Source organism: Empidonax traillii, unplaced genomic scaffold, assembly GCF_003031625.1.
Source record: "Empidonax traillii isolate 1590-97213 ecotype Southwest subspecies unplaced genomic scaffold, ASM303162v1 scaffold237:size1322474, whole genome shotgun sequence".
Lineage (NCBI taxonomy): Eukaryota > Metazoa > Chordata > Aves > Passeriformes > Tyrannidae > Empidonax > Empidonax traillii.
In genome coordinates, this window is record NW_020955430.1 from 218006 (window position 1) to 232336 (window position 14331).

The 14331-nt window shown below is 47.0% G+C and overlaps 1 protein-coding gene across 3 annotated transcripts in view; it reads left to right on the forward strand.

The window, feature by feature from the left end:
- Positions 1-14100, forward strand: part of MAMLD1 (mastermind like domain containing 1) — an 85989-nt gene extending 71889 nt beyond the window's left edge. For 2 of the 3 annotated variants that reach the window (XM_027888392.1, XM_027888393.1), the window contains exons 3-5: positions 5888-6034; positions 7510-7591; positions 7863-11413. In XM_027888392.1, coding sequence (XP_027744193.1) covers positions 5888-6034; positions 7510-7591; positions 7863-8887 — 1254 coding nt within the window. In that variant the 3' untranslated portion in view covers positions 8888-11413. Of the gene's footprint in view, positions 1-5887; positions 6035-7509; positions 7592-7862; positions 11414-14083 lie in introns of those variants that run through there. The other variant, XR_003571715.1, reaches the window with a different exon arrangement.
- Positions 14101-14331: the final 231 nt, after the last annotated feature.

Sequence of the window (14331 nt, forward strand, 5' to 3'; positions counted from 1 at the left end):
GAACAGCATGCAGTATAAGAACAGCTATAGGGAAATGAGTGTTTCATCTGCTTTGCTTTAAGGCAGGAAGGTCCTGATGCAATTGCTAGCCAGGTGTAGTGATCTTGTCACTGCTCCTAGTGAAGGAGGAGGACTACCTTTCAAGGAAGCTGGGCATGCTTGTGCTGTATGGAAAGAAAGAAAAACTTAAAAGAACCTTTTTTTTTTTTTTTTTTTTTTTTTCACAAAACTGTATACCCACAGATCACTTACAGTCTTCAAACAAAGCCTTTTCCTGACTGACAGCCCCCACGATAAGCTCAGAAACTTGAGTCTGGCAGTATTTCACATGCTTGTATATCAAGTAAATGGGTGAAAGATGGGTAAAAAAAAAAACCCAGATCCACTGAACTGCACAGTTTGTTTTATCAATGTTCATACATTGTGCTAAAGCAAACACGCAAACAAACAGAAAGCTTTGGAGTATTTCTGAGCTGAAAGGCTGTTTTATCTTGAAGAGCATCTCTGAATTGCCAGCAGAATAGAGGAGGGAAAAAAGGCAGAAAACTTCCAAAGAGTAAATGGAGAGTTTTGTTAAAGGCAAGAAGCAGAGGTAACCCCTGACTTCTCTGTGAAGCAAATTTCAGTGGCATCTCACAGACATCACTCTTGAGTGGGCTGACACGATCCTTCTGCCAAACCGTGACCCTGGATTTTGTTTACCTAATTTTTATGCATTGGCCAAACAGATTCACCATCTTAGTATCTGAATGGATTAACAGCTGTGGAGGCCATGATCCTTCTTTGTAAAGGTGGCATCAAGGTTTCCTATGGGTCCACACAAGGTTGCCACACACCAGGATTGTACCTGTGGCTTCTGTGTGGTTCTAAAACACAAAACTCCAAAAAACATAAAATCGGGTGAGGCATCTTTAATGCTTAATGCTATTAAGTGTTTTATTTGCTTAGTCTGTAGTACTTGTAGAGTGGTTGTGCCTGTGAGTCTCATTCTTGGGCTTCAGAACAAAGTGCTGCCCAAGCAAGAAGCCCCCACCACGGAGATGCAGGGTGTGCAGGTGGGAGTGCAGGGAAACACAGGGGCATTAGTTTGAAACCAACCAGTATTTTCATTTCCTCAGCAGAGTGCAGAACTTCCCGTACGTAACACATGTTCTTAAAATACAGAACAAAACTCGGTTGGTGAAACTTCACCCCACCCCTGGAGAAGAGCTGTCCCTGCCCTGAGAGCCCGAGTCCCCCTGGAGCCCCAGCCCAGCAGCCAGAGCCTGGGAGCGAGTCAGTAGCAGTGGCTCCGCTCAAGTCCTGTAGCCATGGTGTTCTGGTTTTGTTTCTTGTTTACTGTGTGATGTCTTGGTAAATACTACAAACTAAGTTATCTTTGGTTACCAAAAAAAAAAAAAAAAAAAAAAAAAAAAAAGAAAAAAAAAGTCGAACTGGTGGAAAAAGCAGTTTGTCCCATTCTTGTACTTACAGCAAACCTCCACCCTGGGCGACCACTGCCTTTGGTCTTTTGCTTCTATGCTGTGGCTCATCTCCACAGCCCTTCTGCTTTGAGCTCTGTAATCCCTGGATTCAGCTGGAGGCCCCACTGGAAGTGGAGGGGATATTTCTCAAATTAGCAGTGTCTTTTGCAATGGAATAAACTTTTTAAATGCAGGTACTGGAAGCGTTTTTAATTAGCCACGTTTCCTTTCTTCCACTGCTGCTAATGCTTTCAGTGAGGAAGTGCAGCCTTCTTCCAACTCTGCAAATATCTACCGAAATTTGCAGTGCTGCCTGCCTCTCTCTCAGTAACCTTGCTGTGACCTGGTTATCTGTTAGAACCACAAAGAATTCAGTCTCTAATTAGTCCATCTGTTAACTATTGAAATTCATGACTTAGTTTTATTGTCTGAGTCTTTACCATAATGCTGAATGGTCTCACCTGGCAGCTTATTTCTTATAAAGCGAATGTGCCTTTCCAAGAGCCATTTTGGTGCAGATAACTGTCTTTTCAGCATTGGACAAATGACTCTGTCTAGCAGCCTGCAGTCCCCTTCCTGCCCTCACTGAAATAAATTGTACATCTCGAATAGCTCTGGGCTTAAGTCAATACAATTTAACATGTACAATTTCTTTGTTATATTCTTTGGAGTTACACCGTAAGAGCAGATGGGAAAGTTTAATAATGATAAATGAGTTTAGTGTTTTCACATAGCCCTAAAAAATAATGAATGCTCTTTATTAAAGATTAGAGGGATTTTTACATACTTGCCAAGGAGTGATTAAAGCTCTGGTTCAGATCCTCAGAAAGTCTTGCTTTTAAATTCTTTTTGGACTGTTTGTTAATGAGGATTCAGAGGAATTAGGGGCCATAAATTTCCTCATTCTCGCTTAAGTGAAGCCACAAAGTGATTACTGGATATGTAACTAAGTGCTGAGGACTGAAGTTTATCAACCACATTCACGCAGAACAATTCATCTCCGCGCTCATTTGCTGCAGTTGTGCATCTTGTACGTAGTCAGATGGTGTGTCTGGGCGGGTCGAGCTCGTCAGTGGATTTTTGGAAGGATGCAGATTCATGAATGTACGTGGTGGGTCTCAGTGGGACTGCTTGCACGCCGTCCGTCAGGCAGCTGCCTGAGTGGTTTGTTGGACCAAGCCCACGCTCGCTGCTGGGTGGGGAAGGGCAGATGTGTTTGCCCGTCGTGCACAGCTGGGCAGCTGCGGGGCACTGGTTTCACTGGGCTGGGCAGTGGCTTTTACAAGTGCACTCAGTGGTGGAACACTGACACGAGAAGGATACGTTCCTGCAAGCCTGCAGCCTGATTCTTTCCTCCTTGCTCTTGAAACTGGTGCGTAAGACACTAAGTCAAAACTGCACAGTTACTCCCAGTGCCTTTTTGAACAGAAATTGCCCCATTGGGAAGAGCGGGGAGTGCTGCAGGAGCTCTGGACCTGCTGTCTGAAACTCTGCCTGGCGAAAAGAACACGTTCTCAAACACTCTCCAACTCCAGGTCTGTGTGGTGTGCCAGTTGGTTAGGGATTCAGCCCATATTAATATGAGTATTTGGAGAGCAGAATGGCAAAAAACCCCCCGATACCTACATGCAAATGCCATTTTTTTTGTTTTTCAAGTCAAAGAATCAGAGCCCCCTTTAGCCATCTGCACTCTCCATTGTACAGCTCAGCCACACGGCCCCCGGGTGGGAACACCCACTGCCATCATTCCCAGCTTCGGCACCAGAATCCTCTCTTTGCTGTCTTCCTGCATTTTGTAGTGGAATTGTCCAAACTACAGATGAGTTGAGATTAGGGCTGGTTTGGCTTGGCCTTACTATGGGAAGGAAAGTGATTTTTCTTGGGGAGCGATGAAAAGGAAAAATGTTTAAAGTTCATTAACCTTTGGTACAGATAGCAGTGTCCTTTAGACTACACCAGAGCTATTCTTAGTCATGACGTGCAAGTGGTTATTTTTTATTGTACAGGAATACAGTAGTTCCCACTAGTGGTGAAAAGAGAGAACTTTTTCCTTTTCCTTTTTTTTTTTTTTTTTTCCTGGCTTAACCTAAATGTGAACTTGTAGAAGGCAAGATTTTGAATTCATTCCTTGTCTTTCTATCTATGCTATTTTGTCCTAATTTTCCCCAAAGCAAACTGTATATCTATAGATTGTTTCTTTACTGGCTAATTAAGTGTTATACAACTTTGCTCTGAAAAACTTAGCAGCCCATTCTGTGTATTTGCAAATGAACTTCACTGATTGTCATTATTGCTATAGGGTGCCTGCAGAAAATCCCATATAATTAAGCTGTTGTACTGCCACAGCACCAGAGCAACAATTAGTAATGTGATTTACACTTCTTTACCATTAATAACATGGAAAAATCAACATTATTTTCTTGATGATGTTTAGGAGAAATTAGAATGAGGTGGACATGATTAGGAAAAGAGACTTTAATGTTATGACTTGTTAATGCAATAGCCCAGAGCAAGACATCAGAATGATTGTCCTTGCACTAAACTCATTTGCTTCAGTAAGCACAGACCCTCTGCACGCAACAAGACAAGTTTGGAGGAAATTGGATAGATGGCAGGGATTTTGGTGGTATGAACATTTCAGTGTCTTTCATGTGCAGAGTACACAAACTGAATCCCTCCACTTTCAGATATTCCCCCAGAGGCAATCTGCATTATTCAAAGCTTAACTGTGGCTGCAGAATCCTGTCTGACATGAAAGCAGAGTGCCAGCTTTATGTGAACTTTCATATTTACATCTGTAGTAAATCATATTTACTTTTTTCATCCCCTCCTCTTTTTCTGTGGGAGACAGAGAGTAAAATGGGTAGGAGGGAATGGGGAGGAGGAGAGATGTCCAGCAGAATGGTAAGCAAAGCACCGGTAATAAAATCTAGTCTTATGAGGCTGCCCATGAATAGGAATGATAATGAGAGCAGTGATGAGCTGCAGGTTTGTGTCTTTTAGTATCTAGCAGGCATTTACATTTCATCAATTGTGCTTTTGCATAATAGACCAAAGTGCTACAACAAAAGGAGGCACCATAAAAATGAGTAATTTCAGTGACCTTCTTGGTAATCCCTCTTACAAAGAATATCTTGGAAGGAGTTGGGTGATTCCTCATGGTGAAGCCTTTGTGGAAAGGTGCCCCAGGCCCGAGAAGCTTTCCTGGTGACAAATGCCTTCCAAGGCTTTCTTCTGGCCACTCTGAAACATGGCTCGTATCCTGTTTTCTCCATCTGAGCATGCTTCTAATTGTCAGATGTCAAAAGGCAACAACCATTTTCTTCTTGCTTATCTCCTGATAACATTGATTCTCAAACAAAGGATGTGGGCTTCCATTCTGAAAACAAAGGAAGCATGGCCCAGCTAAGGATGCTGGATATAATATACATACTTCTCCCTGCCAATAATAACAAAACATCATAAATAATGTAGAAGCTGGATGTGAAAATGGAGAATAGGGAATACATTGGTTCTGCTGTTCCTGGATACAGCACTCACAGATTCTTGTCCTCAAAAAGGCCTTGACTTATTCCCTCATTTTGCTCTTGTATTTCCCTGAATACCTGCCAGCTCTTAAGTTTGGAATTCAGTAATTTTTTTTTTTTTCTATTTTGGGTTGTGTCTTCATCATGTTCTTGAAGAATTTTTTTCTCTTCTCCCCAACATGCTCTTTCTTTGGAGGCAAGTCCTCAACCAACTCAGATCTTCCACTAAGAACTTACAGCGAGGCTGGTTTGCACCAGGCAGGATTCAGACCCATTGAATTCAATGCTGATTTGTATCCAGGCGTGACCTGGCCCTGCATTTTTGCATATTCTCTTTTCCTTTCTCAATGACCTCTCCTCATTCCTCTAATCATGGAAACCACAAAACCCACTTCAGTTCCAGGCCCACATTTTCCTCATCTCTCTCTGTCCCTGATCTGATGGCACCTTTTCGCCTCTTCTCTCTTTAGTTTGCTCTTTTCCTGTAGCCTTCTCCTTTACATTCACGTGCCAAATCCTACCCTGATGCAACTTTCCTTTCCTTCTGTCTTTCAGTGTAACAGTTGGAGAACTGGTGGGAAATGTGACGCTTTGCACAGTGCCAGCCAGGCAGCCCTGACTGCAGCAGTGGTAGTGAATCAGTCCTGCAGCCTTGGGCTACTCATGAAGAATTTTGGATTAACCTTTTGCTTGTCTCACTACTGCTTGTGCTGATGCTCAGAAATCAGAGCAGTCCCCTGCACCTCACTGTAACATGCAGGTCCATGAGAATCCATGAGGTTTTTTGGGCCTTGGGGTAGCCAAAGACCAGAGAAAGGGCATCAGCAGAGAGGATAAGGGCTTCTGTTGTTACCTCCCTGATGAGATTAATTTTCTTTTTTCTGTCTTTCTTGGCAGGATCAAAATCCCGGAATTGTTGCCAGACTTCAGGAGCCAGGCTCCATCCCAAGTGGGGGCTCTGTGCCGGCACCAGCCACGGTCAACGGGTACACGATGAGGAACCATTTACTGAAGCAGCAAATAATGAAGCGACAGCTGATGCAGGTACGGTGCCGAGTGCCTCTGTGGGTTGCTGTGCTGTCCCCCTCACTGGGAAGGACAGGACTAACTGGAATGAGGAAATCATCAGTCAGCAAACACCAAGGAGTGACCCTGGAATTGCTAGGCTGAGTCAGACCAGGGCTGTGGTGAGTCTAGGATGAGGCCAAGAGAAGCCAAGGCCAAGTGCTGCTCAGCGAGTCTGAGTGCAGATCTGCCCCCTCGTATGCAAGGGAAGGATTTGGTCACCTCCGTATTCCTGCCGTCATCTGTGGTCAGCCACAGAGTTGGGAGGGAAGATGCAGAGCAGGGAAGTGTGGAGAGTGAGTCAGCCCAGGGTAAGATGTTCTCCTTGCTTGCCTTTCTCTCTGGTTCCCTGGGGATTTACCAGAACAGATGCTAGCCTCCAGTTTGTCCGGGACTTGACTGGTCTCTCTAGCAACAGGAGCCCCTGCAGGATGTTTGTAACAGACTGTCTGAGGAAGCCAGGGTGGGGGAATCCCACAGACGAGTTGGGTGAGGCAGCTCTGACCATGTGCCTCTGACTTTCTGAGCGTGCTGCTGGATTTGGGTCAAGGAGACTCATTTCTGTGGATGGGAAATGAGATGAAAAGTAGCTCAGTAAAACCCTCAGTGAAGCCCTGTCCTGCTCATTGATTGAACTCCCTTTCAAAACCAACTCTGCGTCTCTGATACTGGTTGGCTTCAAGTTTTACTGGGCCACTGTAACACAGCAGGAGCCAGCCCTCAGCTCCCACCATCCACAGACAGCTCCCCAGGCCACAGCTGCTCTCCACAGCAGGGATGTGAGTGCAGTGGTAGGTTCTGGGTTCTGGTTTAAATCAGGGTAACCCACAGTTGGAGTAACCCACCAGTTCCTTGCTGAGGAAGCACCTGCTGTGGATCTCTGGCTCCCTGTGTTCTGAATTAAAGTGTCAGCCAGCTCACAGGGGGATGGTACACATGGGCAGAGCCATCCTCCAGACAGGGTAAAGGCCACCAGTGCTCTCCTGCTTGTGAGCGTGTCCCTGCGATGCTGCCACAGAGTCTGGTCACTGATGGACTTCTGGGCACTTTTTGTCCCTGGATCTGGTGCTTCAGGGAATGCATCCGAATAGTCAGCACAAGGGCGCTGGGGAGATGCCAGGATTCCTGCAGCCTCCAGCTGCAGTGCACTTCACACGTAGGCTGATGAAAACGGGAGTCTCCATGTTTGTCCAGCTCCCCTTTGGCTGCCTGCACAGCATCTGCTGAAGGCTGTGCTTCCCAACACTGGGCTGTCATCGGGACACCTTAGCAAGAAGGGCCATGTCAGCAATTATGGTCTGAAATGAATGGTCTGGGTTGAGTCTCATCAGAGGAGGTGGGAGGGTGTATGGGAGAGGTTGTTAATGATAACAGTGGCTACACTTCAAGTTGCCTGCTGCTCTTCTTGCTTGTCAAGAGGCTACAACTTGACTATTATGCCCGTTGTTTTCCAGGAAAAGCAGAGACAAAACATGCTGGGAGTAACATCTGAGCAGAGGAGTTTGTTTGCGGCGCAGCAGATAAACCAGTTTCAAGGTAAGGAGGCATGCTGTGAAAATCCTTAAGAAGCCGGGGCCTGGGGTCTAGTTAAATACAGGTAAATTAATGATTCTCTGCCCTGAAGTAAAAGCATTTCACATTTTATTACATATCATGAGGTACCGCCATTTCCTTATGGCCCCAGTAGATTTCTGTTACAGAGAACACAGAGGAGAGGCCCATGACGTGGAAGAGAAAGAGCAGGAGTTTTTACAGGTTCTGCCACGTTCCCAGGGTTCTCACAGCTAACATGTCTCTCTGCCCACAGCCGTGCAGCAGCCCATTCCCGCTGACTGCAACCAGGTGATGCCGGCTCCTCCGCCCAACCACCGCATGCTGCCGTCGAACCCAGCCATGCTGCAGAGCACCCTGGGCTCTGGCATGGCCCCAGCCACCGCCAGCCAGAGCAGTGGGACCATGGTGATGATTCCACACAACCCCAGCAAGCAGCAGGGGATTTTCCCACCTAATTCTGACTTTAACATCCCTCTGCGGCCAAGCCAGAACTCACTGGGCATGAACTCGGGGTGCCAGACAGTGCACAGCCACTCCGCTGTGCGGCCGGGAATGCCGATGGGAGGCTTCAGTGCTGGTTCCTTAACAAACCACTCTGCAACACAGCAGCACTTGAGGCAGCCGAGTATGCCAAGAATCCCTAATGTCTACCCCAACTCATCTGGCCAGATGTGGACGCCGACCACTGTGCCAAGGATGCCAAATCAGAGCCAAATGGATACCAGCATGCAGCAGTTCTCCGGGAACACGCTCTTCTCCAAACAGAGCGTGAGGCCGAGCACGCCGGGTCAGGCGTTCTCCCAGCAGGCTGTGGTGCCGCCGAATCAGATCGCTCCCGGCGTGCAGGTCAGGCAGATGCAGAAACTGAGCATGGGGCAGTCTGGCCAGGGCAGCTTGAGCTCGATGAGTAACCAGAACTTGAGACACAATTTAACCAGGGGACCGTTGCCAGCTATGAATGTTATGAAATCGGTGCCACAGGGAGTGTCCAGTTTTAACCACCTCAATCCTGCCCCAGGCCTCGGCCCACCGAGCTACCCTTCCACCGGGCAGGCGCCCGACGCCTTCAGCAGGATGAGCGCCGCCGCCGAGCTGCCGCAGTACGACTTCGTGTCCCAGCACAGCAGTCCCATCCTGCCCGCCAACTGCAGCGACACCGACTTCCTCGACTCCCTCATGAAGAACAGCAGCAGCAGCAACGACGAAGAGTGGTTGAACAATCTGACAATGATAGATGACATTTTGGGACAGCACGCCCAAAGCTCTGGACACGTTTAGCTCGGACAGAAGCAGCCTCGTTGTAAATAACGCGCGTGTGGGCTTCGAACAGAACAGGCAACCTATGGAAGTCGCCGCCTCCTTCAATACAGAGTGAACAGACTCAGCCAATTCTTTGCCTGCATCAAAGCTTAACGTTGGCAGTTTTTCAGATGACTGTATATATTTGAATATTTTGTAAATTATGTTTTCCTAAACCTTAAATGTAGAAGTATTTATACTTCTTTGCTGGACTCTTTGTAAATAAATCTATAGCATAACTTTTGGTTTTATTATAGGGATTTCATTATACCTTGTTATAAATATGCAAATAATATTGTTAGTTTCAGTAATACTGTGTATTACAGCATAAAATACTTATGTTTTTGACATAACTTAACACATGATCTAGGGGTGTCATTGCAACCAGACTAAGCAGAAATCAAATGTGGCATCTGTTCTCTCATATCAAGAGGAAGGATTGAAAAGTTGCATTAAAAAAAAAAAAAAATAAAATCCCTAAAAGGAGCTGCTGATTCCCTCGTAGCTCAGTCTTGCAGCCCAGTCCTGGTATGTAGGTCCATCCAGGCCCCCAGTGCATTCAGGGGTCTGTCTGCAGAGATCCCTTTGCCGGATCCTGGGCATGTACTCAGCTTGATACACTCCAGTAGGTCGATTCGATGCTGACAACGCGCCGTCGCTGTCCTGCAGTGAGCGTGTGGTTGTGACGTTCCAGCTGCTGACCAGGGTGTGTCCGTGTGCCCGGGGCGGTTGCTGGGCTGGGGGCTCAGCGTGGCGTGGCCCACGGTGGGTCGCACTGGAGAGGAGGCGCTGGGCAGGCACTGCCCGGCCTCCGGACGCTGAACTCATCAGCAAAAAGGTAGCTCTGGTTTGTGCACCTCTGCCATGTATATTTGTAGTGTACAGGTGATTTGTTCCTGGTTTTAAGGCTTTTCATAATTTCTGTTTTAATGTGAGACTTTTTTCAGGGGAAAAGTCTATAAACATTAATAGTTAATTTTTGATGTTTTTCTGTCAGCTACTATTGTCCTATGTATATTTAAGAGTCTGTTTATAAAAGATTCACTGTACTGTAAACTTCTTAAAATGTTCATACTTTGTGTAATCATATTTTAATAGTCACGTCATACTTCGCAATACATTTGTAATATAACGTCAGCTTCAAGCACAGAATGTTTTTTTCTTCATACCATAATAAACTGCCAGGGGAAAATTGCATATCCTTTATGTGCTCATTTCTCAGCTACAGCCTTTCGTACCTGCAGATATTTGAATTAATTTGATTTGTCCAGGATGCTACAACGTCAATCTAATAACATGTACAAATGTGTATGTCCTTGTTAGTAGAAGCAGTGGGCTAGATGGAGAGCTGAAGCAGGCTTTAATTTTATATTAAGATGGGATTGCTTAGGCCCACTGTCCTTTTCCAGTGTAATTATAGGTGAGTGTGAAATTAATCTCTGCTGGTTTTTGGGTTTGTTTGGTTTTTTTTTACATAGCACCATGTTTATTTAAGTGACAGTTCCTGTGTATAAACACCGAGCGTGAGGTGGTGAGGAGGGGACCTTGCTCATTCCGTGACGCCTGCGAGGGCAGTGGCAGGTATGGAATGTCACTCCCTCGACACAGAAATTGTCAGACTGGAGAGCTGGTGCCTGTCCTGGGGGAGGCCAGGCTGGGAGGAGGGGTAGGAAGGAACAGGAAAAATTTAGTAACGTTAAATAAGTGCACAAATAGAATCTGGAGCTATAATTGCCTCCATTTAACCGAGCCAGACACCGCCCCAGCTTCCTAGAGCTGGTGCAGAAAATGTGTCGGTGCTGCCCTTTGTCCCAGCCACAGTGTGGGCACGGCAAGGCTGAGGAAATCTCCTGGGGGGATTCCATGCTGGAGGGAGGGCTTTGGCAAGGTCATTCCTATGCTGGAGTGGGTCCTTCCAGAGGACTATTCTCCAAAGCTGGATGGCAGAAAACAACTCCTGGAGTAAAAAATGAGAGGGAATGTCCAGGATTTAAAGCAGTTGGGTCCACACTCTGCTGCTGGTCCTCTCACGGGGAGGAGACCACTCCAAGTAAAACCACCCCAGGCATGTCAGATCATTCTGCTTTCCTGATGGTATTGGCAGGTCCTCACGGAGCAGCTCCGAGGAGAATGACCCCAACCAGCTTTGTCTCGAGACTGGCATGTACTTGTATGGAACCAGGACAAGGAGGAAAGAAGCCAGTTTTTTCCAGCAAAGGAAACCAAACAATTGCCCAAAACAGGCTGTAGAACTTGGTAAGTGTCTGAAAGCAGCAGAAATGCCGACTTGCCTCCAGACAGGCAGAGAGGGGGAGAAATGCCCGTGAGTGCGTCTGTGGTGAGGACAAAGGTGAGTTTGTTTGGCTGTGAAAACTGGCACCATTTCAGCAGCTTTTCTGTCATGAGCTGTGTCCTGCCAGGACACAAGGAGCTTCAGGGAGCAGTGGGTCTGACCACAGGTCTGGATCCAGAGGCGCCTGAGCCCTCCAGGCCAGCAGAACAGCAGGCACTGGTGGCAGAGAAGGCTACTGTCTGCACGCTCCTCTTTGGGATATTAATAAAAATAGCAAAAATGCCCTCTTTTCAATCTTCATTTTGTTCATGTCAATGCACACTTCAGCTTTTCAGTTCTGCAGAATTTGGGATAAAAGCAGTGCAGGGAGGATGCCTTCAAAAGCCAGATGTTCCCCACGGAATTTACAGAAAACAGTTTATCTTGTACCTGTGTTGTGTAGCCACTTACTTTCACTCTGGTGGGGTTTTTTGTTTGGTGGGGTTTTTGTTTGGTTGTTTTTTTGTCTAACTTTTGAGGTCGTAGAGCTTTTCACCCCTCCATATCCCAGTTCCTTTTGCCTGAAGAGGGAATGATGATCCTTCCTTGCCACAGAGGTGGTGTGAAGAGTCAGGGCTATATCAAGCTTGGAAGAAGAACAGGACTAAGTATAATTATTATCCTGCTGCCTCTGGTTGCACTTGAAACTGCTGATTAGTAAACATGTCTTTTGGGGAGTTGGCACAACTGAAATGGCCAGTGCCCTGCTTGGGTTGCAGCCCAGGAGTGGGGCTGCTGCCTCTCCCTGGGTCAGCCAGCAGCTCAGGCTGGAGCACAGGCACAGGGATGTTTGGGGTGAAGGCATAATAACTGTGGAGGAACATTACAGGAACTGGAGCACCAGCACTGCAGTCCTGGTTGGTGTCACAGTTCATGATCACAATAAGTTGTCTGTTCTGTTCTGCAAAAAAAAATACACTTTGCCTTCCCTTTTCTTCTCTCTGTTTAAAGTGTGAAAATGCCCAAAGTCTCAGCCTGCCTTCACTCTCATGATCTGTGTCACTAAGGTGAATAGTTACAACTAGTGAGGGCTAGTGAGGGGCTAGGACTAAATATGTCTGCATGGTTCTCCTGCTGTGTTTACTGGACCAGCAGATCACCCCACAAGACATACATAGACTTACACCACGAGCCAAATTCTGCTGCCTCACACGCAGTGTAAACACGAATAGATCTCCTGAAGGCAGTGGTATAGCATGGGATTTACACAAACATCAATAAGAGCAGCATCTGGTGCTGTGGCAGTGCAAACTGAATTTGGATCTCTAAAATAGTTACAAGGAACGAAGTGTCTGACAGCGCTTGCTGTTGAAAGCCATCATTTATTTTCTTTACAAGTTACGTCACCAGACTGCCCTCATAATTATGGCCATGAAAACAGAGGCAAGGCAGTAAGCTTTTCCTCTTGGATTCTAAAATAACATCAAATGCCTATAAAGGCCAGAATTTCCAAAGACCTGAGCTCACTAAAGGCCTGTCTCACAGAAAGGTTAGTAGCATAGGTAAGCCAGACTTGCTATGGAAAAATTCTCTTTGTGGATTGTATTAATCTAAAGCAGCCCGTTTATGACAAGGGCAAAACAGAAAAACACTCATTCCTATCAGACAGTATGCAGGGACCGCCCAGGAATAGATGTGGTGGGAGCCTGGATCAGACAATTTCCCTGGGAAGCACAGCCCTGACTTATGCAGAACCTGAGCCCTGCTGCTTGGTGGCTCTCCAGGATTGATTACATGTCTGTCCTAAGAAGCTTTCAACAAAGGAAGCTGCACTGATGTTGAAGTGTAAGGTCAAGCTCTCCTCTTGTGTAGGATGTTGTAAATCAGGAGCCATTCCACTGCCTGCCGCAGAGTAACCCCTGATTTACACCACTCTGGGAGCAGAGCGAGCACCCGGCAAGAAGCTGGCACTTGTTTTGTGGTGCTGCCTGGATGGCCCCGCATGGTGGGAGAGGCGCCGCAGATGTGCAGGGTGGCCCCAAGAGAGGACCCGCTCCGTGCTGGCACCTGGTCACAGGGCAGGCAAGGACGAGGGGAGGAGTGAGGACGAGCGGCCGGTCACTGCACCGGCTCTGCCTCCTTTTCTGCTGCCGTCTGCACTGATGGGCAGGTGGCACACACCCCCCCGGGGGGACACTTGGCCCTGGCACATCTGTCCAGCCAGCTATTCAGGCTGAGCTCAGGTTTTGGTGCTTAATGCCAAATTAATGCCTGTTTCACCTTCTATTCCCTGCTGTATATATAGCATATTTAAAAAAAAAAAATATATATAAAAGAGTCTGGAAGAGAGCGAGGTGTTTTAAATACCAATAAGGGCCTCTCCTGGGCAAGCTAAAACAGAAGTACTGGTCGGCAGCTGCAGGAGTTACTGAGAACTTGAGACTCTGGCTGGTCAAGAGGCCTCCTGTGTACAATCTCGCATGAAACCAGGGACAGGCGCCTTATTAAAGCAGCCGGGCTGAAACCACTGAAGCTGCAGTTAATCACAGCCATTTTTGTTGCTCCCTCCCGTCTCACTCGACGGGTTTGTAGCACTGTGCAGAACAAATACACTGTTTTATGCACGTCTTGATCCATTTCCCATTACACGGCAGGTCTGGGACTTGGCTTTCGTCCTCGCTCTGCCCGAGGCAGCCACTCACTCGCCTGACAAGGGCTTGTGCTGTCTGTGCCAGGCTGTGTGATTTGGGCTGTGCGTGCTGGTGCTGGGCTGGGTGCCCCCTGTGTAACCAAGTGCGCGTGGCCATGCACGTGGTGAGGCCACGGGGGCCGATTTTTTTGCTTTCTGGAGCTCAGGAAGTGGAGACATTTGGAATTTTTGTGTTTTTTTCCATTTTATCAAGGTTGGCATTACAGTAGTCTGGGTTGCATCACAGCTATGTGCCAATTAGAACAACCCCAAGCTACAGCAGTGATTTGTCCCCACGGCCCAAAAGGCCCTTTGCTGCGTGGACGAACCCTGCTGCCAGTCTCAGCGTGTGTCAAATCCAGAAACCAAGTAAGAAGCTCCTGAGGTTTGTGCATCACGTTGTTTTTGTCCTTATCGAGGTTTTTGATGCTGCAATTTAACGTCTGAGCTTTAAACAACTTG